Raw genomic sequence first — 27,894 nt, 5'->3', positions numbered from 1 at the left:
CTTATTTCTGCTTGTTGTGTTATCCTTGCGCAGCGTCCCGGATCTACGTGGGAGTTCCAGCTCGGGGCCAGGCTACCGCACCGCGCGGTCACCTGCAGGAGCAGGTGCTCGGCCTGGCACTACGGAAGGGCGCACAGGTGCTCAGCCGCCCTAGGCCTGAGGCCTCCCACCGGGTCGCACTGTGCACCGCCCCCCCCCCCCCCCAAGCCGGGAGCAGATTGGGTTTGGGTCCGGGGAGCTTCGGTGTGCAGGGGCAGCAGGTGCAAAGCGCGTCCGGTCTTCCCCTCCGCTGTAGCCTCCCCGCGCTGGCCCAGCGCTGCGGCCACCCCACCACCCTGCACGGAGGCTGCGGTGCATCCCAGGAACCGAAGACGGCCTTTCGAGGCGAGTCCAGGCTCTGCGGCCGCCCCCCGGGGGCTCTGTCCCCCGCCCCGCACCTGCCGCCACTGGTCACACGGGCCCCCCTGCGCTCCCCAGGTGCTGCCGGCGGCCAAGGCCCGGCGGAGGCCGGCTCCTGGACCGGGACCTCAGCGGCCAGCGCAGCGCTTCACACACGCTGAGGGGCCCGGGCAGGCTGCTCTCGCCTCAGTTTCGCAGTCCGCACAATGGGGGCACAGAGCCCAAGGTTCCCCCCACCCGGGCGGCAGCCGCTGGGCCGCGGAGGCTCGGACCCGCGCGACTACAAGTCCCAGCATGCCCCGGGGCGGGGCGCGCTGACGGACAGGCGGCTCTGCGAATCAGCGGCCGCCAAGGGGCGCCCGGCGGCGCGTGCGCAGTGAGCGGCGGGCGGGCGGGTGGGCTGGCGGCGGCGGACGCGTCGGGGCCGCGGGCGGTCAGGTAAGGGGCGGGCGGGAGGTCGCGGCCGGAGGTGGGGCGGGGGGGGGGGGGCTGGCGTGCGGCGGCGGGACACGCCCGACCGGCCGGGTCTGGGGGCCGGATCGGAGGGGCAGGACCGGCTGGGGGTGGGGGTGGGGGTGGGGCCGCGGGGGCAGAGGAGCTCGGAGGGGATGCGGCCCCGGACCCCGCGGTGCAGCATCTGGGCGGCCCCAGGTAACGTGGGCCCCGAGCTCGGGGGGTGCAGCGGCTGGAGCTGGGAGCCGGGAGCCGGGAGGGCCCCGGGGGCATCGGGGCGCAGAGCCTCGGAAACAGGAGGGGTCTGCGATCCGGGGTGCTGCACCCCAGGAGGCCCGAGGGAATCCGGGGCCCGACCTGAGGTCGCAGAGGGCGGGGCCCGGGGCTCTGTGATTGCCCCGGGGGCGGGGGGGTCTCCAGGTGGGATCCGGGGACATCCGGGCCGGGTTCTCGGGGCGCCCAGGGAGGCGGCGCCCTGTTAGCCTGGAGGGACCTGGCTGCGGTCGCGGGAGGGCAGAGGCGGGGCTGGAGGCTGCGGAGCGGCGGGCACGGCCTACGGGGTCTGCGCCGGGGGGATTCGGGGCACCGGAGGCCAGAGTCGGACAGGGCTCAGCACCCAGCCCCGAAGGCCGGGTCCTCCACGGGAGGGTGGAGGGCGCTCCCTGGGCTGCAGACTGAGAGGCTCTGGGCGCCTCGGGCTGCAGAGGGAGTTTCCCCAGGAGCCTGCACGGGAAGCACAGGCAACACTGGCGTCCCAAGGACCTAGGGATGATGCATGCGCCGGGTTGGAGTGTATGGAGTTTAGCAGAGCTCAGGGGATGCTGCAGGCCTGGGAGGAGCAGGCGGCGGGTCCAGGAGGCCGTGGAGCCGCAAACCACCCAAGGTCATGTGCCCCAGCACCCCTTGGCCTGTGCCTCCAAGCCGTGAGAGCAGACCACAGGCGACCTCCAAGGGGTGGGTGGAACTAGATCGCAGGCCTTGTTTTCTTGATCACTTATGTAAGGTGACTGAATGGATCCGAGGTAGGGTCCATCACAGCCTGACGGCCCCGGAGGCTGTGGCCCTGTGAGTGAGGGGTCTGGGGAGGACACAGAGAAGGGGAACGCTGAGTACTTAGCCTGGCTCCAAGTTCTAGGAGGGGTCCCCCCCAGGGGACACTTGGCAATGTCAGGAGACCTCTTCCCGTTGTCACAGGTGGAGTACAGGGGACTACCAGCCTCTCGTAGGCGGAAACCAAGGATACTGCTAAACATTCTAAGGTGCATTGGACACCCCCCCCCTCCCTTTCCCTCTCCCTCCCCACAACAAAGCATTATCTGGTCCAGGCTGTCAACAGTGCCAGAGCTGCAGAACACTCCCGAGGAGTCAGATATCCTGGATTCAGATCCTGCCTCTATCCCTTCTTGGCTGTGCAATCTTGAACGAGTTACTTAGCCTCCCTGTTCCCTGGCTCTTCACCTGTCAAATAGAGTTAAGAGCGGGACTGCGCCGTAGACGATCGTGAAGACCCAGGTGAAGTAAATCAGAGAGGTTGGTGTCTGGCGCCCGGCGAGCACTCAGGTTTTAGTAGTTTTGATGTTTATATCTCCTTCGTGACTTGCGTTTCCATCACAGCACTCCTAAGCAGGCCCTACTGTGTCTAGTTTTACACGTAAGGAAGCTGAGGCTTAGGAAGTGACGTGGTTAGGGTTGCCTAGCTTAGGGATGCAGAGCTAGGCTCATATTCAGATTCTCCGTAATCCTGGATATTCCCTGTTTCTTTGCGTTTCTTCTTGCTGGGGTCTGCTCTGTCTTACTGTCCCAGCCCATTCCCCTCTAACGAAAGGATTGCCCAGTGAGTATCACTGAGTATCAAGCTGAACTCTAAAGGGGACAGAACTCTCTCATTACGCAGGGAGTAACCCTGGACTTTGTTCTTGATTTGCTCTTAGACCAGGACCAGTGAGCAGATACGGGGAGGAGCCTGAGGTTAGGATGAAGTGCAGGAGACTGAAGGGTGAGGTGTAGAGGCCCTGGCTTTCAGCAGGGACTAAAAGTGAAGGCAGTCCTACTCTGGAAGATAACCCCTGCTTCCGAAGGACCGCTTGGGCCTCTCTCCCCTGCGACAGAACAGCATTTGCCCTGTCTGCTCCAGGACCAGCCACAGCATTGCTGAAGGCGGTTCAAAACATAGTAGGACCACATCAGAAGGCAAGAGACCTAGCTGGGGTATCCATTCACACCACTTTAGGGAAACTATGTCACGGTGATGGATTCACCCTGGGAATTAGAGGCTTGAGGTCCGAAATCCCTCCAACTGCAGCTAATTTACCAGGCGACCTTGGACAGATACTTCTGATCAGCCTCAGTCTATTAAAAATAAGAATAACAATCATTTATTGTTTATTATGCACATTAACTCTGTTAGTCCTGCCAATGATCCTGCCAACAGTGTAGATGTTATTCCTTATTTTGCAGATGAGAAAACGAATAGGCTAAATGCTTTACTCGAGGCTACACAGCAAGGGGCAAAGTGGGGCTGTGAGCCCAGTTTGACTCCGAGGTACTATTATAGTAGTTTTATTAGAAAGGCTTTTCCAACACTTACAGCCCACACACCTATGTCTGGAGAATTTGGTAGTTAGGTTTACGGAGCCCTTTAAGTAGATCACTGTCCCTGCACACTGACGTGCTGCCTCTGTGACCCTCCCTCTGTTTTTTTTTTTTTTTTTCTTTTTGGTATAACAAGCAATTCGATTTAAAAAATCATTCCTAGGAGCCTTTACCACCATCCTCAGCCAGACTGCCTAGAGCTAATAGTAGCCTCATCAGTTACGGGAACAGTAACACACTTTTTGAGCCCGTGTGGTTTTACAGCTGGGAGTTGACACACCTGGATTTGAATCTCAGGTCTACCACCTACTAGCTTTGAGACCTTAGATTACTTTTCTCTGAACTTTGGTTTCCTTATTCATAAAGAGGGATTAACACATATTTCACATAGTTATTATGAGAATAGGAGATACTGTAATAAAAGCTGCCTGACATTCAAAAAGTGATAGTTTTATGAGAGGTAGCAATTATAAGAGGAAGGCATTGCTAGAAAGGAACTAAGGGTTGCTTTGCCAAATTTCAGTGCCCCTAAGCTGCCCCCACCAGTCTCTCCCAAATTCCCATCTCCTCTTGTACCTTTCCCGGGATCTGCTTCCTGCTCCTTTCATCAGAAGCTCATGATTAGGTGAACATGTGTTATATGTAGATAAAAGAACTGGAAGAGAGATGGGTGGGTGGAGATGAGTTGAAGGTCCTCTGAAAAAGGACTGTTGGCTTTTTCCCCTTGTCCTAGATTCTCTGAGTCGCTTTGGCAGCACCGATACTACGCAAATGTTTGTGGAAGATGCAAGGGAACCTTTCCAGCTCCTGCAGTTTTAGAAGACAGAGAACAGACAAATGTCTTTCCAGCAAACTCTATTATTGATTTAACCTGTCCTTGACATATTTTAGCTAAGGTTTCCTTTTCCACAAACATTTCCTTCTGGGTTGTGTGTCTCAGACCATACAGCTCCAGGGGTCATGTCTGTGTTTCCCTATAAGCTTCTACTTGTTGACTTTTTCTGAGCTGTTTACAGGTGACCTTAAATGCCCTGAGTCAACTCCAAACCCTCTTCCACACAGAGTAGGTGAGTGTCACGTGGGGCCCTCACAGACTCTGTCAGGCACTGGATTACCATTCCATTCAAATGCAAGAGGACCAAACACAGTTCAGAAGGGTAAAGGGTTGCAAAACCCCCTGTCAAACCCAAGGAGTGTGTCAGTGGTAGGATGGGCCTCATGCCTTGTGAAAGAAAATGTACTATTTTACGTGGTTTCTACTTTTTAGGTAAAGAGCTCTATTCATGGTTGGTTTCGGTCAAGATTATATCCCTAGGGTTTGTATGAGGCTCGATTCATAGTACGTGCTCAGTAAAGATTCATGTAATTAATCGCTGAGGGCTCTTCAGTGATGCTGATGGCCTAAGCCCTCAAGAGGCTAATGGAGGTATGACCTTTGGTCATCGCTAATCTTTTGATTCTGAGACCAGGTAAAGCTCTCTAGTGAAGGCTCAGAATTTTTATTTTTGGAATTTACAGATCTGATATCTTGGGTACAGGATGCCTTTTGAAAAGTGCCTCTTTCTTCTCATTGGCTGGGTGGTGGCTTCCACTGCAGTGTCACATCCTGCACAGTTAACTGGATGCCTCCCTTGGTGCTGTACTAAGTGTGTTATACACATAAGCCCATTTAACCTTTACAGTCACCTGGTGAGGAAGATGCTGTGTTAAAGCCCTCTTTCTTAGATAAACTGAGAACTAGAGAGGTCAGTCCACAGTAAGCAGTAAAGCCAGGATACACATCCAAAAAGCCTGATCCCTGAGCCCGCTTTCTTCATCTGTAGGATACTGGTCACCCCCAGTGCCTATCTTTTAGTCGTAGTTCTGACATACGATTAATGAGTTCTTGATCTCTCCGTTTACTCATCTGTTTTATTCTTTGAGCTCTCTACTAATTCTAGCATTCGATATTTAGTCCCTGCTAGGAGGAGCTTGTTTTCTGGACAAGAGAGGTTGTGAATTCATTTGCCCATCAGTTTCTAGCACGGATACCTAGTGTCCTCAATCACGTTCTTCCAAAGCTGGCCTGTCCTTTTATTGATCTTTATGTGCTTTTATCTGCCAGGAGGGGGTTTTCATCCCTTGGAAAATGTAGTTTGTAAACTGGTTAAACTAGTTTTGCTAAAAACTAGTGCTTTGTTAAAACCAGTAGTAGTTGTTATTATTGTTAATACTGTTGCTGATTGCTGATTGTTACCAAAATTATGGTAAATAACAGTTTTTTGTTCCACACCTGCCGTTTACCAGACTAGGCACTTGATATGCATTATCCCTAGTTTCTTACTTTTTGTAAAGTAAGACGCAGGTTTAGTGAGGTTAAATGACTTGCCTGTTATCTCACAACTTGTTAACGGCTGTGCTGATTTGATCCCAGTTGTGATTTCAAGGTTCATGGGTTTTGTTTTTTTTGTTTTTGTTTTCTCTGCTATCCTGGTTATTTAAATCATGGACTGGGGAAAGTCTGGGGCTAGATCAGGTTAGGGTATGACTATAGAATTTTCCTGAGTCTTAGCGCAGCTGAAGCAAACACAGCTCAAGGGGTACATTCTTATCTGGAGCCGAAGAGCTGGGCTATAGTAGTAGGGGATGTGCAGTAGCGATCCTGAGATCGGAGCAGTGAGGTGAGAGGTCAGAAGTTGAGAGTACAAAGTGTGCAACAGGAAACACCTTCAAGGTATCATGAAGGTAGACAAGACACAAGTAACATGTTGGTTCATTCTGATTGGTTTTGGGCTTTATATGACAGAGAACGGGCAGCTAACAAAGAGCCTTGGGATAAGACAATTCCTGTCACTCCTCTAATCCTTTCAGGGGAACTGAGTTCGAATTGGCTTCCCGTCTGAATCATTCTCAGTATTAACAGTATCGGCTAGACGAATGTTTCTCCAGGAGGGGGAATGTACCTGCCTGTCACACAGCTCTGTATCAGGCTAGGCTCCTGCTGAAGGCAGCGTTCGCAGGCCATAGACATGGGAGACGTAGCTCAGGCTTTTCCAAGTCTGAGGCTTCATACCTGATGCTTCCGTGATGGGAACTCATGTTCTCCTGGCAAGGCAAGCCCGCTTTAGAGTAGGAATCCTTGACATTCTCTTCTGCCTCGGAGAGCCCAGTGAAGCTGCAGATAGCTGAGATAATTTGGGATATGGATGTGGGCATAGTAAATTCATTTTTTAAAGTGGATGGCTTAGAAAGGGAGGCAAGAGGCTTTTTAACTGAAGGAGGTGGTATGATATTCCAGAAAGCTGGGGAAAGAATTTGCTAGTATTTTTACAAGTTGGCAGACTTGTTTCATTAGCTGATCTGCAGTGCCAGCTTTGGGAAGAACAGATGTCCCTTGCATTGTAAGGTAACATGCTCTGGATCTAAACACCAAATGTTGCCCTCAGTCTGTTGTGCCAGATGATGGAAGAAGGAGCTGAAGCTATTGGTTTAGAACTAAAGTTTGCATGGATTCTGAGTTGAGGTTTCTATCAGTATTTCTATACTACTGTGCCCAGACCGATGGCATTTAAGAATTCAGTAGTAAGTTTCACATATTCACATGAGAACCTCTAAGAGAGGTTCCTGATATATGATAGTGTGTAATTTTGTTGAGACATGGGTTTGAGTCAGAATGGGTTGCAAGGCCGGTGCAGGAGAATGGGTCGCCCAGCTATTAAGTCAGTGTTGCCAACCAACTCCATTGGAGCTAAATCTCTTTACAATAGTATTGTTCTTTCTTATTTGTGGAGAAAATTGTTACAAGGCAGCATTTTTCAAAGTTCTCATTTCTAGAGAACAGTTGTGAACAAATGTTATGTGACACTGGGGCGGGGGGCAAAACCCAAACTGGAAGTAATTCTGAGTTAAAGTTAGAGGTATTTGTACTGCAGGATTACACCACGTTTGCACTTTGTGACCTTGAGCCTTAGTTTCCTCGTCTTGAAATAAGATGATAAAAATAGTACCTACTTTATAGGGTCATTATGAGGATTAAATGAGATTAAGTACATGAAGCATCTAGTGTGGTGTCTGGCACATGGAAGGTACTAGATGTACGCTGTATCCCTTCCAGTAGAAGAGAAGTGGGATTGACTTTGGATAAATTATGTGTGTCTGCTATTGAATATTTGTCAGATTGCCGTGCAAAGCTAAATATGGGGAAGTTCCATTATCTGTATCTCTGCACAGACTCCACTTCTGTATGCGTGGAGAAAAGAGTTGATGACATTTGCAAAGCTTTTCTCACCTTGCTGCATTATCCTTAAACCAAGCTAACTTGCCCTCCTTTTCTCCTTGATGGCTGACCATCTGCATTATCAGGAGACTGCAGGGACACAGCTGTAGAATTTGCACTTAAGAAGGGCTGCAGTTTATCCCTGTGCCTCACCTTGTGAGGCCTATTCATTCTAATTTGGGGCATAAAATGACAATGACAGAAGTCTGCAGAGCGCTGAGATCTCTGTTCTGTTTCATGAGCATATGTGGATCAAGGTGGGTGGGAGCATTCATGGCTCGTACTTTGTGAAGTAGGGGGTGTTCCAGGCCAAAAATAAATTGTCTTGATAAGGCAGTACTGGTTTTTAAATCATTGGGTTTGAGTCTTTGGCTGTCTTGCTACACCACTTCCCCACTTTAATCTACTCATCTTGGTGATTATAATTCTGTAATATGGCTCAAATGCATCTTTCCATTTCCACCACCTGCTCCCTGGTTCAGGCTCCCCATCACCTCCCCCAGGCAGTTTTGCAGCTGTTTTCCAAACTAGTTTCTCTGCCTTTTCACCTACTCCATTCAAGCCTTGATCCTATTAGTTCTATGCTTCAAAACGTGTTGCTTCCCTGTGCCCATCAAAATGAAATCTAAAGGTCGCATTTTGGTTCCGAGGATTTCTTATAATCATCTCATAATCAAACCAGTTACTCTGATCTCCCTAAATTCTCCCACAATTTTAACCTAAGAATGAGGGAAAAGAGAACTAAAATTTACCTAAGACTTTCGGTACTAAGCCAGAACTTAGAAGTTTACACACTACCTATATTATCCCATTTATTCTCTGCACTGACCTTGTGGAGGCAGTATTATTATTTCATTTTGCAGATGGAAACCTATAGAGGCTCCATGTTCTCTGTTATCTTCCTAATACCCTGAAGCTCTTGCTCTTTCCCTTGCTTTCTTACCTTTGTTAAGACTGTCCTTGTCTGGTACTTCCTTTCCCCCCGGTCTCCACATACCCAGGACCCTATCCAGTGCCATCCTGCACCCCCAGAAAATGCTGTTGCCCTTCAAATTAGAGTGTCTCTTAGCCTCCATCAAATTGAGTTTGTATCTTATTTATGATACTGTTTTATGCCTTGGCTATTATTTACCTACATGTCCTGTCTCCTTTACTGAAGTTTGAGCATCTGTCAGGCAGGATTTGTGTCTTGATAACTTAGTTTGGTACAGTACATGGCGCCCAGCCTTAGTTGGGTGGACCAGTGAGTAGATGGGAGGATAGAAAATGAAAAAATACATGCATTTCCTGATCTAATGTTTTACCGAATACCTAAAGCTAATCATAATTTTCTGTTTCCCTACTGTATGCTTCCGAGGACCCCAAAGGTGACACGGTAAACTCTCTAGAACATAATAAAAGAGACTCTGTGCTTTTGTTCACATAGTTCTCTTTGCTTAACATACCTTTACCCCTCAAGGCCTTGTTTCTGTCCAGACATATATCAGAAGTGTCACTGCTTCTGGGGAGCCCTCTCCAGTCCCTCCAGAAACTGTTACACTATCCTCCATGCCCCTGCGGAATTTTGTGTATCATCCTTTCCTGTATGTAATTTTCTTACGCTTTTCTCCTAATATAAATTGAGTTGTAGACCTCACTAAAAACTAACATTTTTCAACCATACTGCTTACCATGGACTATATGAAGTGCATCACGTTCGTCATGCTCTTTAACCCTTTTGAAAACTATATAAAGTAGATAACAATCACTGCCTCAACTTCATAGATGTGTGATGGGAAACTGAGCTTTGTACGGGTTCGGTTACTTCCTTAAGGTCACACAGCTAAGCATCAAAGAATCCAGACCCTGATTTCTCACCCACTCTGTAATGCTTTGTCTGTTTTACTTCCTTGTGTATCACCATCACCTAGCAGAGCAGACTTCCATAAATTTTTGTTAAGTCAGTGGCTGAATGAGTGATAACTATTCTCTAAATGTTTCTTGAGTGAATTAGCTCATACAGGCAGTGGAATAATGTCTTCTTATTCTTGTTAGCAGGATTTGACCCTCTGGAGCATGAATACCAAGCTATTCAGTTCTGGGCTGTGTTAGCAGGCCCCTCAAGGGAAGTGCAATGGCCACCGCGGCGGCAGCAGCGTCTCACCTGAACCTGGACGCCCTCCGGGAAGTGCTGGAATGCCCCATCTGCATGGAGTCCTTCACAGAGGAGCAGTTGCGGCCCAAGCTCCTGCACTGTGGCCATACCATCTGCCGCCAGTGCCTGGAGAAGCTCCTGGCCAGTAGCATCAATGGTGTCCGCTGTCCCTTTTGCAGCAAGATTACCCGCATCACCAGCCTCACCCAGCTGACAGACAACTTGACGGTGCTGAAGATCATTGACACCGCTGGGCTGAGTGAGGCTGTGGGGCTGCTCATGTGCCGGTCCTGTGGGCGGCGGCTGCCCAGGCAGTTCTGCAGGAGCTGCGGTGTGGTGCTGTGTGAGCCCTGTCGGGAGGCGGACCACCAGCCCCCCAGCCACTGTACACTCCCTGTCAAAGAGGCAGCTGAGGAGCGGCGTCAGGACTTCGGAGAGAAGCTGGCCCGTCTGCGGGAGCTGATGGGGGAGCTGCAGCGGCGGAAGGTGGCCTTGGAAGGGGTCTCCAAGGACCTTCAGGCAAGGTATAAAGCAGTTCTCCAGGAGTATGGGCACGAGGAGCGCAGGGTCCAGGAAGAGCTGGCTCGCTCTCGCAAGTTCTTCACAGGCTCTTTGGCTGAGGTTGAGAAGTCCAACAGCCAAGTGGTAGAGGAGCAGAGTTACCTGCTTAACATTGCAGAGGTGCAGGCGGTGTCTCGCTGTGACTACTTCCTGGCCAAGATCAAGCAGGCGGATGTAGCACTACTGGAGGAGACAGCGGATGAGGAGGAGCCAGAGCTCACGGCCAGCCTGCCCCGGGAGCTCACCCTACAGGATGTGGAGCTGCTTAAGGTGGGCCATGTCGGCCCGCTCCAAATCGGGCAGGCTGTTAAAAAGCCCCGGACAGTCAACATGGAAGATTCCTGGGCCATGGAGGCTGCAGCCTCTGCTGCCTCTACCTCCGTTACGTTCAGAGAGATGGACATGAGCCCCGAGGAAGTGGCTGCCAGCCCCCGGGCCTCACCTGCTAAGCAGCGGAGTGCCGAGACAGCCACCAATATGCAGCAGTGCCTCTTCCTCAAGAAGATGGGGGCCAAGGGCAGCACTCCAGGCATGTTCAACCTTCCGGTCAGTCTCTACGTGACCAGTCAAGGCGAGGTGCTGGTTGCTGACCGGGGCAACTACCGTATACAAGTCTTTACTCGGAAAGGCTTTTTGAAGGAGATCCGCCGCAGCCCTAGTGGCATCGACAGCTTCGTGCTGAGCTTCCTCGGCGCCGATCTGCCCAATCTCACTCCTCTCTCAGTGGCCATGAACTGCCAAGGACTGATCGGCGTAACCGACAGCTATGACAACTCCCTCAAGGTGTATACCCTGGATGGCCACTGCGTGGCCTGTCACAGGAGCCAGCTGAGCAAACCCTGGGGCATCACGGCCCTTCCGTCCGGCCAGTTTGTGGTAACTGACGTGGAGGGCGGAAAGCTCTGGTGCTTCACCGTTGACCGAGGAGCAGGGGTGGTCAAATACAGCTGCCTCTGTAGCGCTGTGCGGCCCAAGTTTGTCACCTGTGACGCGGAGGGCACCGTCTACTTCACCCAGGGCTTGGGCCTCAATCTGGAGAATCGGCAGAATGAGCACCACCTGGAGGGTGGCTTCTCCATCGGCTCCGTGGGCCCCGATGGCCAGCTGGGTCGCCAGATCAGCCACTTCTTCTCAGAGAATGAGGATTTCCGCTGCATCGCCGGCATGTGTGTGGATGCTCGTGGTGACCTCATCGTGGCTGACAGTAGTCGAAAGGAAATTCTCCACTTCCCCAAGGGTGGGGGCTATAGCGTCCTCATTCGAGAGGGGCTCACGTGTCCGGTGGGCATCGCCCTCACTCCTAAAGGGCAGCTCCTGGTCTTGGACTGTTGGGATCACTGCATCAAGATTTACAGCTACCATCTGAGAAGATACTCTACCCCTTAGGGGATAAGAGAGAACAATTTCTTCTGCTTCCCAGCCAGCTTCCTTCCCCTTATCCCTCAGTTATTAGTGATATTGTAGAGTGCACTGGGCCCGTGTCTTTATTCCCGCTGGCTAGTCCTAGAATTTTAGAAGCTGTCTTTTAGTGGGTGGGTTTTTTTTTGTTGCTGTTGTTTTGCATTATTTTCTTCCTAAATTTAGAGTTTGAACAGATGTATTCCCCAAACAGGACATCTGATATGGGGTTAGCTGAAGTTTGATTAGAACTTAGGCACTTCTGAGGCTTCAGTAGAGAGCCTTTCGCCCCCGTGTTTGGAATTTGCCCTTGTACTGAATCCTTGTTGATTTCCCTCTTTTGGCTTGGCTAACCCTGGTCCCGTATTTCCCTCTTACTATAATGCACTTCGTACGTGACACTTTCTCTTCGATTCTGCTGCATTTAGTGTGCAAGCTCCAGTGGGATCTGCTCCGCCTTTCATTTTAGACATCATATCCCTGTGGCATGATGTCTCCGGTCTCTCGTCACCTTTATCAGAGTGGAAGCTCATTCATTCAGTGCCATCAAGGGAGACCTGCAGTCCTTTTGGGAAGCAGTCCCTCTTGGTTCTGGGGTTTTGTGCCATCTTGGATCGGTCTCTAATTGCAGATGTGACAGAGAATGGATTGACCCTAGTTGGTTGGTGTTGAAGACTTTAGCCTGGAAAGGGCTTGCCTTTTCCAGCAGCGTATAGATTGGAATTGTTTCAAAGCACAGAACGATGCGAATAAATGAAAACAAATGCTATAACCTAGTCAGTTAATACTCTTGGATAGTTTCTAGAGCTCATCGTTTTTCATATTACCTCTCTCCACTGGCCTCTGCCAAGAGTTGTCTGCAGAACTGCACAACACAGGCCAGGGTCCACCAAGTGGGGAGGTGGACACATCTCATTTTCATTAGAACTGTTCGGTCTTTATTCTGTATTTTCCTCAAGTGACTCCCTAATACTTGGTTTTGAGATTTATTTCCATTTCTCCATCAAGAATTAAATAATTGATAACTGTTTCTTCATCGCTGGTGTTCACGTCTTTTAATTAAATATGGGATTTGGGAGATGAGAGGGATAAGTTGTACCAGGCTGTTTCGCCTCCGTATCTGACACTGCATTCTTTGAGACCATTAAGGACCTACCCCCAATCAAAATTCAGCCTAAGGTGCCATTAGGTAAAGAATTCCAAAGTTTACTCCGACACACACATGTACAGAATCACCCCCCAAGGTCTACAGAGTCACCAACGCCCTGTTAGGAATTGAGCCTCTGCCATTTTATATCTTTGTAATTAGAATTCAAAAAAGGAAGAAGCCTTGTCCTTTAAAAAAAAGACCAAAAGCGGGTGAGGGAATCTGTGACAAGGATCCTCAGGCTCGGTTTTTACTGAGCAACAGAGTTTTGCTCTGTAGATGCAGGGCTGATGGCAAGCCAAAGAGCCATCACCTTGCTTTTTAAAGAAACCAGATTTGCTAAGCTGGGCTACTCAAAATTGTTTTGTTTTTTTTTTGGTGGTAGCATTGTTTTTTTCGGCTTCTGTTGTAATAGCTGCCAAAGAATAGGAAAGGAAATAATTGGTGCGATGTCAAGCTAGTTTGTCTTGCACGTTACACCTGGAGAAAGCCCCATGTTCTGATTATGAAATTGCCTCCCAATTTCCAAAGATTGTATAATTGAGAGGAAATTGATCCAATTAAAAGTGCATCACAAATAACTCCACTAGTTATTAGAGCCACTTTATCTGATAGCACCTGGCAGGAGGAGATCTGTCTTTGCTGTCAGTGAGGGGGGCTTGCTAAGGTAGTAACATTGGTCGAGGCCTTTGGCACACGGTTGGCAGCACAGACGTGTATACTGTGGACTGGCTTGACGTCCGTGGGCCAGAAACCCCCAGCTGCCAGTGCTTTTGGAAGGCAGGGCAACTGCTCACTATTGGAATTTGGCCTTTAGGGCCACCCATCGCTGACCAACACTCCTGCCTTGGTCCTCACCAAGCAGCTGTCTGCTGGCCCAGAGTGGACATAAGTGTAACCTGTTTTTGTTTCTTCGATGTGAATATTTTAGAGGCTGTGCTTAGTGCAATCAATTTTCAGTGATCTACCCTGTCGACTATGTTACATACATAGCACAACCCTAGGAAACTCGTTTCCTCAATGATAGCAGTTTTTGTTTGTGGTTTCTTGTTTTTAAGCAGTGGTTCCCTGATTCTAGGAACAGTCTTAACGTGGGAGTCTGTTATGTAAAGTAGATCAAAGAGCAGCTGCTCTGGTTGAAGCAGGTTTGTGGGCCCTGCAGAACAGGCTTTATCCCCTCACCTAACCTGCGCAGCCCTCCCACCCCCACCCCCACCCCCACCCTGCAAAACTCCTGTGAATCTACGGGGCACTTTCTGGAAACCATTGAACTACAGCCCTGCTGGTCTTCACGCAGGCCTGGGCCAGGCACTTCACCTTTCCCCTTTTGGGGAAATGATGAAAATGATTTTCCGAAGGAAGGGTGTTAAGATGTGAGATAAATGATGTGAAAAATCCTTGGCATACTCAGTAAGTGGTAGCTATTACAACCTTTCCTCGCGTGGTTAAAACGAGGGGTGTGAGGTAGTCCAACCCCTCCAAACGATACTTCACCTCTTTCCTATTTTACAGGTTCCTATTCGTCAACCAAAACTTTTCTCCAGCGCGTCCTCTCCCTGCATCACCTGTTCCTTTTTATTATCACTCTCCCTATTTCATGTTTCTTTAATTGTATAAATTACTGTGAGCACGTCGCGTGGTGCCTAACATAGTGTGTGTGTATATATATATCCTCAGGCATCTAATTGGCTGTTATTTACTTGACTCGCTAATGATGATGGGCCTCCAGTAACCTTAGTTTTCTTAACACAACCCCTTACATTGGATAAAAAGGTATTCGTAGGAAGCCCTTTAATAAGGTACATGAGAACCTAAAGGCAAGCAAATGGCTTATAGGTTGGTTAAGTCCCGGCTTCCCTTTATCAGTCTGAGTATATAGAATTTAGGGTTTTAGAGCAATCCTCCATTCAGTACTTGCTGAGTACCTACTGTGGGCCAGGCACTATGCCAAGTGTTCAGAAGGGAAGGAAAAGTAATGTGATACATGATGTTAACGAGCCTACTTCTTCAGAAATCATTGCCGTCTTTCCTAAGATACTTGAAACCTAGTGTTCCATAGCCCTAGACTTCCTCAAAGGCCAGGGACAGGCGCTGCCTGAGTGATGGTAAGGGCCAATCCCAACGTACACTGCAGCCTGAGACAGTCCACAGAGGGATACTCCATTATTCAAGTCAGTAGGATAAACTTGGCTGGAGTCCTGCAGTGCCCCTGTGGGTAAGGCAAGTAATGCTTAAGTAGCTGTACTTTTAATCTAGTACTAATTAATGGCCTCTTAAAAGTGAAGTGTTACCCAGCTCCGTAGGAGGGAAGCGGAAGGCAGAGCCTAGTATGAAACTCAGGGCTCTATCCTGCACCTGACTAGGCTGTTGATTTGTACTCAGGACGTACAGCCCCTCAAGGGATCTCAAAACAAATTACAGCAGCTGCCTGGATGAATTTTACAAGCAGGGCAATGGTGAGGTAGGAGGCTCTTTAGCAAAATACACACTTACACTGCAGACCTATGGCTGTAACCTGTCAATACCATTAATATTCATGCTACCCTGGCTAAGCCTGAAGTTGGTGAGGCAGCTCTGGGACGGGCAGCGGATTCTAGTGGGAAAGTCGCCGGATCTGGTCTAGGTCTGCATCACGGCTCTGCCTCTGACCTCCCTATGTGGCTTCAGGTGATCACATACCTCTGCCTCAGTTTCCCTGCCTGGGGAGAGGTTGGACTAGATGACCAGTAAAGCCCCTTTTGGCGCTACGGTTTCAGTTAATTTTTAACCAGCTAGACGCTGAGTTGAGTTTTGCCTCCGTGTTTTTGCCTAATGCCTCCTAAAATTGTGTTTGAAGTGGTAGAAAGAACCTGCACTTTGTAAATAATCAGCTCCAGTTTGGTCCAGTTGCTTTACTGCACCCCGATTCTTGTACCCGTGGGTCACTTACTAGCTGGCGTCATTCTGTCCGACTGTTGTTTCCTCATCTGCTGGAAGGCAAGGACAGCTTAGGTTTTAAAGCACTGTTGTGCGACTCGAAAGCTATAAATGGGGTAGCGTATGTAGAGGTACCTAATTCTGAACGTGTGAGGTGCTCAGAAAACCTGGCTTCCCTGGTAGGAGGCAAAGACCCCCCCCCCCCCCCCACAGTGTACTGATGTAAAATTTTCAGGCTAACGCCGGGGGGAGATTGCAGACCTGTGTCGGTGAAGCAGTGGCACTGCTCGGCTTCTTAATTAAAAACCTATTGGAGGGAGACTGGGATGGCCGGAGGGGCAGAGGCAAAACTCACAGTATTGTCTCCCACCAGGAAAGCTGCACATAAAGCCTAAAGGGTTGTTTTTTGATTAAAGTAGTCAGGATGTCATCCTGACACTATGAGAGGTTAAATGGAGTCAAGATTTTATATATATATAAAATCTTACATATTATATATATATATATACACACACACACATACACGTGCGCGCACGCACAAATTTTATGTACGTGTATTTGTTTTAAAACAGAAATATGTGTGTTTAGGTCTTCCTATAGATGGCTAGCATAAAAGGATTTTTCCTCCAGGTCAATATCTATTAACTCAAATAACTACAAAAATTAACACACGGCACTAGAATGCAACCTCTGGCTGCCACGTGGGCTCTCCTAGAAACAAAGGCTGGTTGTCACAGACCTGAGCCCGAGGCCCTCCATCCCTAGCCCACCCGTTATACCTTGAGCCATGGAAGCAGCACCTTGAAAGTTTAGCACAGCTACTGAGGCGCCCTTGCTATAGCCTAGAGCCAAACCTAGGCCTCGGCATACCTCACCTGCAGGACAGGGTGCCCCCTCCATCCTCAGTCCTTTGCCAGGTGCCTTGTCACCCCCTTTCCCAGACCCCTTGGCTATCTGAGGAGTCCCCTGGGATCCACCAAGTGAACAGCAGACAGCTTATATACTTTATAAGTGGTGTCACCACCACCATATGTGATGGAGTTTGCTGGAAGGCTGCTACTTTTCAGCCCTTAACTGGGATGTTCCTGATCGTGGGACAGGACCCAAGAGTCCGCACAACCGGCCAAACTTGATGCAGTTCTCTTTGCAGCTCTATCTCCACATCTTTATAGACTCTTGGGCCATTGCCAGTGATGTGCTCATCTGGCCCAGCCAACAGCAACAAGTCTCTCTCCAAGGTTGCAGATCTCTGGGAATTTCTTTTGTCACAGATAACCGAAAACCTAAATCAGGATCGCACCTGTCTTTACACATACTAAATCCATGATAAAAGGCCTCACCAAAACCCTCCTTATCGCCCGCAGAATTCCAGACATTACGGATCGTGGCCGAAGCCCTCATTTCACTACTCAAAATAGACAATGTTGGGCTCTCAATACAAGGCATTTATTAGAATTTTCATTTCCTCTACCACCATCAGACTGCAGCGCTCATAGAGCGCCACGATGGTTTGCTTACGCAAGTGCGCGTTCAACGACGTCAAACATCCAGAGTGAATTGTAATAAAGATTCTGACTTCCACATCTGATGCTTGAAGCCTGACAGCATTCAAGGCCTCACTTGGCAAACCTAGGTACTCCTACCTTTGGTGCCAGAGGGAAGTTGGGGCCACGGCCACCCTACTCCACCCCCCTACCCATCCCATACAAGCCAAGCCAGTCTCCTTTCCCTGTTTTCTCGAGCCACTTCGGACTTGCTTGGGAGCAGAAAGCTTCATCACGTGAGTGTTAGGTCCTTTTATATCGGGGTGTGTGTGCGGCAGCATCAGTTCCACCCTCTGAACCACACACACCAGGCTGCAGTCCATCCCACTACTTTCGAGTGACGACCGAGATTTAGAGATCAACATTAAAACAACTTCACCATATGACACATTTTTATGAATGTAATTTATGAGCAACCACACGGATAAGACCCATTTTCGGGGAATGACACTTCGTATTTAAACTTAAGAATAAAAACTCCGGCCCAAGCATCTGAAACTTGTTTAACAACAACAACAACAACAAAAATCTAATGATTCTGCACAAGTGTTAGAAATAAATTGGAAATATCATGGCTCAAAGGGTGGGAATGGGGCAGGGATGCCAGTCTCACCTGATCATGATGCAGGGGCCAGATATAGGAGAATGGAACGTGCATGGGTGGGAGGAAACGTGTGATGTGTACACTACTGGGCACCATACGCTGGAGTTCCCATAGAGGCTGATTCACTCTTAGCCAGGGACGCCTGGCAGGCTCAGCGGTTGAGCATCTGCCTTTGGCTCAGGGTGAGACCCTGGGGTCCTGGGATCGAGTCCTGCATCCAGATCCCTGCATGGAGCCTGCTTCTCCCTCTGCCTGTGTCTCTGCCTCTCTCTGTGTCTCTCATGAATAAATAAATAAAATCTTTAACACACACACACACAAAGCTGTTAGCCAGATGAAAGGTGCACATGATGAAGCCCAACCCCTTTAAGTGTGTATCCTTCCCTTCTGCTCCATGATGTTGGCTGCATAGGCCCGTTGCCCTCCTCAACAAAACGGGAGATGTGAGCTCCTGCCTACTCTGCACTAGGACTGATCCTCAGTGTCCCGTAAGGTTTTACAGAAGTAAAAGCTGGCCAGACATGAGACGTGAGGACGGCCTCTCTGAATGAAAGAAAGGCTTTCCAAATAAAAGGCCCAAACAAATACTAAACAATAGGATGAGTTGCTCCCTGAGGAAACAAGTTGCAAAAGGGGAACTGTGATTTTTTTTACCCAAAGCTTCATCTCCTGTGGTGATCACCTCTGCAACGAGGTCCCAAACCTGCATTTACAGGTCTTACCTTTTTTTTTTTTTTACTTTTTTTTTTTCTTTTTTTGGATCACCAGACTGGTCTATGCCCAGCTGCCCACCTCATCCTGCCAACTAGCTTGTCAGCCGTGGGCTGCTGTGTCCGATGAAGATGTCCCTGAGAAACCCCAGACGCAACATATTTCAACCTGAGCTCAGCACTCCAACACCCGCTGTTCTTTTGTTCTACTTTGAGAAACACATCAGTGCCACCGTTTCTCACCCATTTACTTATTTACTTTTTTTTTTTCTTCTAATCTCCAGCTGCATGGCTACTAAACAGCAAGCCGCTATTATTTTTCTCCTGAAACACGGCTACCACTTCCTAACTGATCTTCCCGACTCAACCTAACATTCCTTCAATCCCAAGCCAAACCCTATCAGAATGGGACAAAACCAGGGCCTGGGAGCGTGGGGGGGGGGGGGGGGGCGGCGGTCAGCCTCGCTCATCTCTTGATATAAATGAACACTTGGTGTCCCATTTAGCACCAGCTGCGGTGCCACCTTGCGCCCCTCCCACCAGCTGCCTCCCTGAATCGCCGACAGTAAGCCCGTTGGGACAGAAAATGGGATGTGGTTGAAAGGTGGGAGGAGTGGTTACCCCAGTTTCCGTTTTCCTTAAAGAAACCTTCTCAACAACAAAATCATGACAAGTTGCGTTTCCCATGGAAAACCCTAAATGCTTTGTGCAAAACCACTCCTGGAAGAGAAGGCTCACAAAAGATACGTCTCAATGAGGCCATCGCAAGCAAGAGGGGACCCCTTCAGACCCAGGGCCTCTTGAGTAGCCTCTCAGCACACCTTGGAAGGAGGACGGAGAGAGAGAATGAAAAGGGAGCTGGTTGGAGTCCCAACCCTGTCACTAATTTATAGTTCCCTCGGAGCAAGTTTCTCATCACCCATTCCATCATCCATCCTAATAGATTTATTGAATTAAGGATCTTTGCAGCCATAAATTTCAGCGATTCTGATGCTCCTGACCTCAGAGGCTTCTTGGACCAAGATCTCTAAAAGGAGCCTTCCATCTCCTTGGGCACCCAAGGAAGAACCCTTGGGGTCTAGGGCTTAAGTGTCAGATAAAAATAACCAAAACCAGCTCCTACCCAATGGATCCATGGTCAAGTCGATCTCTAAGGGCCGGCTCAAAGCCCACACCCTCACCCGGAGCCACGGCATTAGGCAACGAGGACCTGGCGCCCACCGCCTGATGATATCTAGGAGGTGGGCATCACGCTGCCCTGCCTGCCTGTTTTCACTCCTCAAGTCCTTCTGCCCTGTTCAGATGCCTCTCACGCAGAACAGTCTTTTTTTTTTTTTTTTTTTGAGCACCCTCTGTGGTTAAGTAACAGCAAAGCATAAATGGCGAGAGGGCCCCAAGCAAGAAAAGAAAGGGAAGAACAAGTACTTCCACCGACCTTGTGCCTCCCAGTTACATACATCCCCCCTCCCACCTTGGCACCTCCTGATTCTCAGCTTCCTAGGCGGAAAGCCCCCCTCCCTCCTTAGAAGGTCATCGTGAGGATCAAATGAGATGCCAAGTGCCCAGCGTGCCTGCCGGCAAAGAAGTTCTCAGTACGTGGCGTCTGTCCTTATACGATGGGTTAGGGCACGGGGGCTTTGGAGTCGCGCCGTCCCAGGATGGAGCCCTGCCTCCGCCTGTTTGTTACCAGCCAGGTGACCCTGAGCAGGTGAGTTTTCTCATGTGGAAGATGGACATAATACCCCGGACCTCATGGGGGCAAGGGGTTGGGGGGGATCTTATGAAGAACAAGGCGAGACCATGTGATTCAGGGCCCGTAGCAAGGGCCCACACAGGTCAGCCCTTGGGGCCCAGCCGGCTCCCCCCTTCACCAGCACACACAGTCCTACTACACATTCTCGCCCTGCAGGGCTCCAGGCTGCGCTTTCCCGTAATTCTGCTTTCTACTCCCACCCCCAGGTTCAGGCAGGACTCAAACGCAGGTTGGCAGATCACGCAAGAGAGAAAGCAGCCGTGGCTTCAGGGTTCCCTCGGGCTCCCGCACCCAGGACTGGAAAGAGCTGCACCATTAGGCCTCCCGCGGCAGAGAGCCGATGGTCACCATAATCCTCACCCACGCGATCGTGTCCCGCAAGAATAAATGATAATCATAATAAGAGCCCGATTTCCTGACCACTTCTTACATGCCAGGTGCCGTGATAGTCACTTCACAGGCATTGTTCCAGTTCATTCTAACAATACTGCGGAGCAAGCGGCACTGCAGCCACCTTAAGGCTCAGCTGAGACTCCGAGAAATCAAGGGACCTTGTCCTACGTCACACACGTGGCACATGGGTCAGAGGACCACACACACCTGACGCGGACGTTGGTGTTTGTTGAAAGGTGCTCCTCTGGGGAGGAGTGGGCAACGACCACTGATTGGCCTTGAGCTCCTACCAGGAGCCAACTAACCCCATGACCTCATCCCATCTTCATGACAACCCAACGGTTCAGGTGCTTTTCCAACTATTCCCCAGGTACTTCCAAAATGGGCCCCGGGGTCTGACTTCACTGCAGGCCCCGAAGACTCAGCCTCTCCTGAGAGTACGTGACTGGGGGCAGAGGCAATGGTAGTTTCTCAGACTACTTAGAAGACTGGGGCACAGACACATTCAAAGATCTAAAAAAAAAACAAAAAACAAAAAACACAAGGCCAGTGGCATCCCTCAAGAGCACCTGAAGACATCCAGGCTCACTGCTCCCAGCTGGTCTAAGTGGGCTCAGCACTCGGCAGGCTTCTCCACATCCCCAGATTCGTGTCCTGCCCCCTGCAACCCCTGCAACCCACCCCTACCACCGGGGTGATAATGCCCAGACCCCCCAGGGCTCTGCTGAGCTGTCCTCTGCTCCAGGGAAGTTCCCGGCTGCCCTATGCAGTTAGGACCAGTCTCCTGGCCTCGGTTTGTCCACTCCCGACCCGACACGCGCACATGCACACGCGCAAGCTTCCCCGCCACAGCATCATCCATCAAAAGCTTTGTTAGTTGTCTGCTCACCGGCTAACCTGTGAGCCTCCCGAGAGCAGGAAGGGGGTCTCGCTCACCGTGCCAGCCTCAGCACCTGATACAGAGCCTGCCGTATAGCAGGGGCTGGACACACTCGTGTGGAGAGGGGCGAAAAGGGACGAAGGAAGGACAGGAGACACGGCGGCCAGGGACGCACCCTGGTGATGTGGAATCTGGAGGGAGGCCGGGCCACCTGCCGATGACCACCTGGGGAAGGCACAAGCGTCCCTCGGTGCACCTGTGTTCCCTGCAGGCCCCCCTGTCCTCACTAAGGCGTCGAAGGCAAAGAGAGGACAAAAGCCCCACGTTCATCTCCAGGCACGTTCCACATCCTCAGTGCGAGCCTGCTGAGTCAGAAGGTCCCACCTGACAGCCCTGCGCCCTCGGCCCCTGTGGCGCTTGCCTGGCATCCGACTGTGAGAGGGGTCGAGCGGCCCAGCAGGCCCCGGTCCGAACAGAATCCGGGGACCTGGTGCACAACAGTAGCAACCTCTCCTTGCTTCCCTAAGCGGAAGGACAAGAGGGGCAGTCTCCAACGCCTCAGGTGATGGGGAGCTCGTGTGTGCACGCACCCTGAACGAAGAAAACGTGCGGTCTATCCTCCAGGACCTCGGCCCCCTTGGAGGATGTGGGGGGCTTTGGCCACTGGGGAGCAAAATCAGAGTTGATTTTGCTCTGAGTTTCCAGGAGGGCGAAGACCAAAAACCAACCGAACAACCAAACCCCATTGCTACCTGGTTATTAAGTGTCCCCCTCCGCAAAGGCAGGTTCTGACTGCAGGACCTGACCTCAACTTGTCCATCTGTTGAACGGGAAGAGCCAGGTGGGCCGAGAATAGGAAACACCCTTACTCAAGAGTCGCCACCGCCTCTTCCCCTGCCCTCGGCAGGTGGTGCTGAGCCATCGCTGCCTTCCTGCCACCACGCCCGGTCCGGCCCCGTGGCACTCCAGGCAGCAGCTCCCCGCCGCCTTGCAACCACAGCCGGCCCTCAGAGAGAAGCTCCCCCGGCTCTGGGATGGCCACGGCGACTTCCAGCTGGGACGAGCCCGGGCTGGGCCCTGCCTTGTGATTCTGCCGCTAAACGGGGGGCGGGGGGTGCATAGAGTACCTCCTCCCCTGCCCACCGCGCCCCTGGGTGCCTGCACCCAAAGCCTCTGCCTCCCGCAGGTCTTCCAGCAGTGGATGGGGCAACGGAACAGGAGTGCAGACGGTCCCCTTGGGTCGGACGCAACGCCAGCATCTGGAGAGTTCTCTGAAGCCGCCGCCGTACGGACACACATGGTCCCCGTGATGAAAGCAGCCCGGGTTCAAATCCCCACCCACCGTGCCAAGCTCCCCGGTGTGAACCCCCGCAGGCCATCTTACCCTCGCGCGCCTCAGTCTCCTCAAGCATGAAATGCAGATACCAGAGCCTCCCTCCCAGGCTTGTTGTGCGAGGAGTAAATTGGATGAAAAAAAAAATGCACGTACGTGAAAGTGGTTGGCGAGCGGCTGCGCGCAGAGCACGGCGAGGGATTATTATTCTTGGTGTGCACCAATAGGGAAATGACTAGGGTGTTCCGTTCCAGATGGACTCAATCTAAACCGGGGAACAAATGCTTTTTTTTTTGGTAATTTCATCTGGTGGAAATGGCAGTCTCATGGGCCTATTTGTGTTTAATGAACCACATCCTGTATCGTCTTCCTGCAAGGTTCTGGGGAGAAAGAAGTTCGTTCTCTCCTCTGGCGGGCTGCAGACCAGTGAGCGTCCAGCTCAGGCTTGACCCGCTCTGACCCCCCTACCTCCCTGCTAGACGTACCCTACCAGTAACTGCATGGAGGCCACGGGGCAGGGGCAGGGGGCAGGGTACTCAGCTCCCGCCTCGCCCTCCCTGGGACCCTGCCTAGCCGATCCCGACTTGCGCTGTGGTTTAGGATTGTGAGGCTGGGCTGGGTGTGCCCAAGAGGCGGACAGCCTGGAGCGGGGGGGCGCCGGGGACACATCAGATCTGAGAGGGCCCTGAGGTCGTGGGGAACAGGTTGGAAATCAGCCTTGGGGCAATGACAAAGCACCGAGGAGTTTCCATCCAAGAAGCAGCAGGAGGGCAAGTCTGTTAATGGTTAATTTTATATGTAAGCTTGACTGGGCCATGGGGCGTTCAGATAGTTGGTCAAACAGTATCGTGGATGTGTGTGTGTGTGAGGGTGTCGGCGACGATGTTTTGGATGAAACAACCAGTAGACTGAGTAAAGCAGACTGCCCTCCCGAATGTGGGTGGGCCTCATCCAATCAGTTGAAGGCCTGACTAGAACAAAAAGGCCGACCCTCCCAGGAGTAAGCAAGAACCCCTCCTGCTTAAACCTCTGAGCTGGGACATCATTCTCTTCTTGTCTTTGGACCCAAACTGAAGGGCTGGTTCTTCTAAGGTCTCAAGGCTGCCAGCTTTTGGAATTCTCTTGAATTCCCAGTTTGCTGAGCAGATCTTGGCTTGGAGCTTCCCAGCCTGCATAATAATCACATGAGCCAATTTCTCATAATAAATCTCTCTCTCTCTCTTTTACTCTCTCTGTATATGTATATATTTATATCATATGTCTTATATTATGAATATTATATATAATAGAGACCGTTATCTATCCATCCATCCATCCATCCATCCATCCACCCTGTTGGTTCTCTCTGGAGAAAACTGACTGGCCCACATCCTCAGGGCTGCTGTGTGGTCTGCACTGATGGGAGACAAGAGCAGAAGCAAGAGGTCCAGGTATCATGCCAACCCTAGAGTCCAGGCAAGCCATGATGGCGGTCTGGCACAGGGCACAGCAGTGACATGGAAAGAAACGGGCAAATTCAAGACCTAGTTGGCAATTAAAATGGGTAAGATCTGGGAAATGGGGGGGGGGGCAGTTAAGAAGGACTCGATTTCTGGCCCTGCCCACAAACAGGTCATGGCGTGTTCCACTGAGACACTAGAAAAGTACTAGGTTGTGTGGGACGGAATGGGCGGGGGCTGGGGGGACAAGGGGGCTGTCATGCGAGCAACTGCAAGCAGAGAGCCTGCAGGCAGAGGCATAAAGCAGGAGTCGTCAGTGGAAGGACAGTAACAGGGTCCCCAGAGAGAGAACAGTCCAGGAGGGGGGGCCCAGGCCAGGGTCCCGTGAAGCCCCATGGTCCGGGTTGGCAGAGGAGGGTGAGCCTGCAAAGCAGACGTGGAAGACGCCAGGAGGAAGGGGGGCGGTGATGCACAAGGAAGGTCTGGGACCCTGGCCACAAACACAGGGAGCGCCTCAAGCAGGACACGGCCAGCTCCATCGAGTGCTAACTCAAGGTCAAGCACACGGCAACCGGCAACTGTCCCCAGATAATTAAGTCTACAGAGAAGTGAACTGGTACCCGGCAGGTCTCCGCCTGAGAGGGCTCCTTTCATGTGCGATGCTGCCTTTGAAGCCAGTTCCCTCGGGGAACAGAAAGCCCAGGAGAGTCCTCCAGCCCAGTCCGCCCCTCCGCCCCTCGGCCACAAGTGTCCTCGCCAAAGGCGCCGGCATTTGACCATCTTTCCCTTGTCCCTCCCCCCGCCCCCCTCCCACCTCAACCTTCTCAAACAGCCCGGACTCCTTTAAGCAGTAGTCTGGGAATGCTGCAGCTGACATTCAAAACTGCATTGTAATTCAAATGGAAATGCAGAAATTCGTTCCCTTGGACGGTCTTGGGAAATTATAATAGAGATAAAACGTCTTCTAAAGGTGGCAACAGGCATTTATCTGTGAGGACATCTCAATAGCCACGGACCGCCCCAGTCTTAAGAGCAGCGTAACCTTCGCTAGAAAACGTCCTTTCCCGGGGTCACCGAGTCTACACACTTGGGAAAGTTGTATTAATTGCATATGTTTCCTCTTCTACACTTTATCTCTCTGTCGTGTGTGTGTGTGTGTGTGTGTGTGTGTGAGCGCACACGCATGCACTCTGGTTTGCACTTGTCTATCTCTCTGTGTTTTTCTGACTCCTCCTACCTCCCTCGGTCGCTCTCTCTCTCTCTCTCTCTCACACACACACAATGAACGATTCCTTCACATGCACACACCCTTCAGCTTCCATAGTCACTTTCTCCACGGGGAAGGAGTAATTGAGATTTCAGGGTCCCCTGAAATCCGACCGAGGTTTCTGCACCCATCACCATCCTCCCAGAGAACGACAGGGAACGACCAAAATGCAGGGAGCAGACCCCCCCACCCCCACCTCCCCTCCCACTGGCTCCACTCAGCCCAACCCACCCCTGTCCTTCGTCCTGAGTCAGTCGGCAAGGGACAGGAGGAAACTAGCCACCCTACCATAAAAACACACGTGTACCTACACACACCTGGGAGCAGAGTTACCTGAGCAGCTGGGCAGCTGTGGCGGGAGGGAACGGGTTGAGCCCAGCTCCGTGCAGGACGGGCCCACTGATGGCCTAGGCTTTCCCTGGCGTCTGTATTTTGCATTTGAGGAAAGCCATCTAGAGAGTGGGTCGCCTTGCCCAAGATCGCACAGCCGGTAACAGGTACGCCAGGGATTTGAACCCGAGCCCGTCTGACTGCAAAACCTCTTGTTTTATCTCCAAATGAAGCCTTCATCCCAGGTTGCCCGAGGATGGGTAACTTCCTACAGAGAGTCTTAATGGTGATAAAAAGGCGTGCGTCACGGTCACGGCAAGGCAGAGTGTGGACAGTAAGTCAAAGGGCGAAATGGGAGGTTTTAAGGGATCCTGGAAGCCCTCCGCGCCCCCCCCCCTCTAGGTTGTAAGGACATCTGCAGGGAGTGTCCTCTTCTGGTGACACAGACACAGGTGAATCACAGGGAGAATAAGGCGCGTCACGGGTGAGCAGGAGCCGTGGCCAGGACTAGGATCCTCGGCCGAGATGCCCACAAGCTCGGCTCGACTTTAGGGCCGTTCTTCACGTGCTTGCTACGTGCCAGACATCGTACCTGTATCATCTCACCTCGCTCTCCCACGAGCCACGCGCAAGAGTCACTGCCCTCCCCGCCCCCAGTGTAACGCACAAGGAAACAGGAGCTTAGAAGTTACTTGCCCGAGGTGACCCCGGCAGCGATGTGGGAAGACCACGGGGACCTGAAGCCCGTCTGTCCCGCTCCGCACCGTGCTAGCTCTCTCCTGTTCCCCCAGCTCTGCCCCCTCGGCCATCCGCTCCCAACCCCAGATCCATCCTGACCCGCTTCCCCCCAGAGGTGAGGGTGCGGGGGGCCCTGGCCTAGCACACGCCCAGCACACAGAGTTGATGGCTGCAGGGGGTCACCCGCTGTCTCCAAGTGCAGAGTGCTTCCAACCTCTTCCGGGGAAAACCCCCAACTTCTCAGCCTCCCACTTGCAAACGTCACTAGTCCCACACTGAAGAAATAAGACCGTAGCGTTTCAGGGGCCATGGAGGTCTGAGCCCGTGGGGAGGCAGGAGGGGGACGCACACTCACAGAGGCGGCACGGTGGCCTCAGCACAACCCTGCGCCCTTCCCGGGAACAAGCGGAGGAGGCGCGCCTCCGCCCAAGCAACCCAGAGAGAGCGGGGTCTCCCGGGCTGGAAGCGCGCAAGGTCTGGGAGCAGCTGAGGATGGAGACGGCGCGGCATGTAGCATGACGGCGGGGTCCCGGGCCCCGAGCGCCGGCCCCGGCGAGGTAGCTCAGTGGCCACGGTGAGCGAAGGTTTCTACAAACATAACCTAATTGTATTACTTCAAAGTCCTGAAGCTTATTGCCCTGCTTAATGATGTGTCACGTTATTTATAGGGCAGGACAACGAGACTTCTATTGATTTAATGCACTTCCTTAAAGACCGTCATTGTCACAGCCATAAAAACAGAGTCATTCCCAGACAACTCAATTACGGCCCCTGCGTCTATAAACCGCCCCGCGCCCCACACCGTGGCACACAGGAGGCAGGGAGGGGCTGAGGCCACGGTGGCGGGTACGCGCCCCCCGGGGGCAAGAGGAAAGGTTCCGGACAGGGCAAAGGCAGGTGCATCGGGGCTTTGTCCAGCCGGGGAGGAGGGGCAGCACGAAAAGCCCTTGATGGGGAGCACGGAGCACCCCACGTGGTCTTGGACCCGCCCGCCCGGGGGGCTCGGCCATGCTGAGCTCTCCTCCCTCTGGGCCTCAGTTTCCCCGCT

General features: G+C 51.7%; 2 protein-coding genes across 16 annotated transcripts in view; one reads left to right on the top strand and one right to left on the bottom strand.

The window, feature by feature from the left end:
* ASTN2 (astrotactin 2) overlaps positions 1-27,894 on the bottom strand; it is an 854,920-nt gene that overhangs the window by 204,312 nt on the left and 622,714 nt on the right. The gene's annotated exons all lie outside the window — the stretch shown is intronic.
* TRIM32 (tripartite motif containing 32) lies at positions 761-12,828 on the top strand. 11 transcript variants are annotated; one of them, XM_072727531.1, is made up of 3 exons: positions 775-837; positions 2,178-2,364; positions 9,737-12,828. In XM_072727531.1, the coding sequence occupies exon 3, from the start codon at positions 9,813-9,815 to the stop codon at positions 11,778-11,780; it is 1,968 nt and encodes a 655-aa protein (XP_072583632.1). In that variant the 5' UTR covers positions 775-837; positions 2,178-2,364; positions 9,737-9,812; the 3' UTR covers positions 11,781-12,828. The 11 variants fall into 11 exon arrangements, with proteins under 11 accessions (XP_072583628.1, XP_072583629.1, XP_072583632.1 ...); XM_072727529.1 differs by having other exon boundaries at positions 778-837; positions 2,178-2,382; XM_072727536.1 differs by lacking the exon at positions 775-837 and adding an exon at positions 961-1,050.

Source organism: Vulpes vulpes, chromosome 12 (assembly GCF_048418805.1).
Source record: "Vulpes vulpes isolate BD-2025 chromosome 12, VulVul3, whole genome shotgun sequence".
NCBI lineage: Eukaryota > Metazoa > Chordata > Mammalia > Carnivora > Canidae > Vulpes > Vulpes vulpes.
This window is presented reverse-complemented; position numbering and strand designations above follow the sequence as displayed.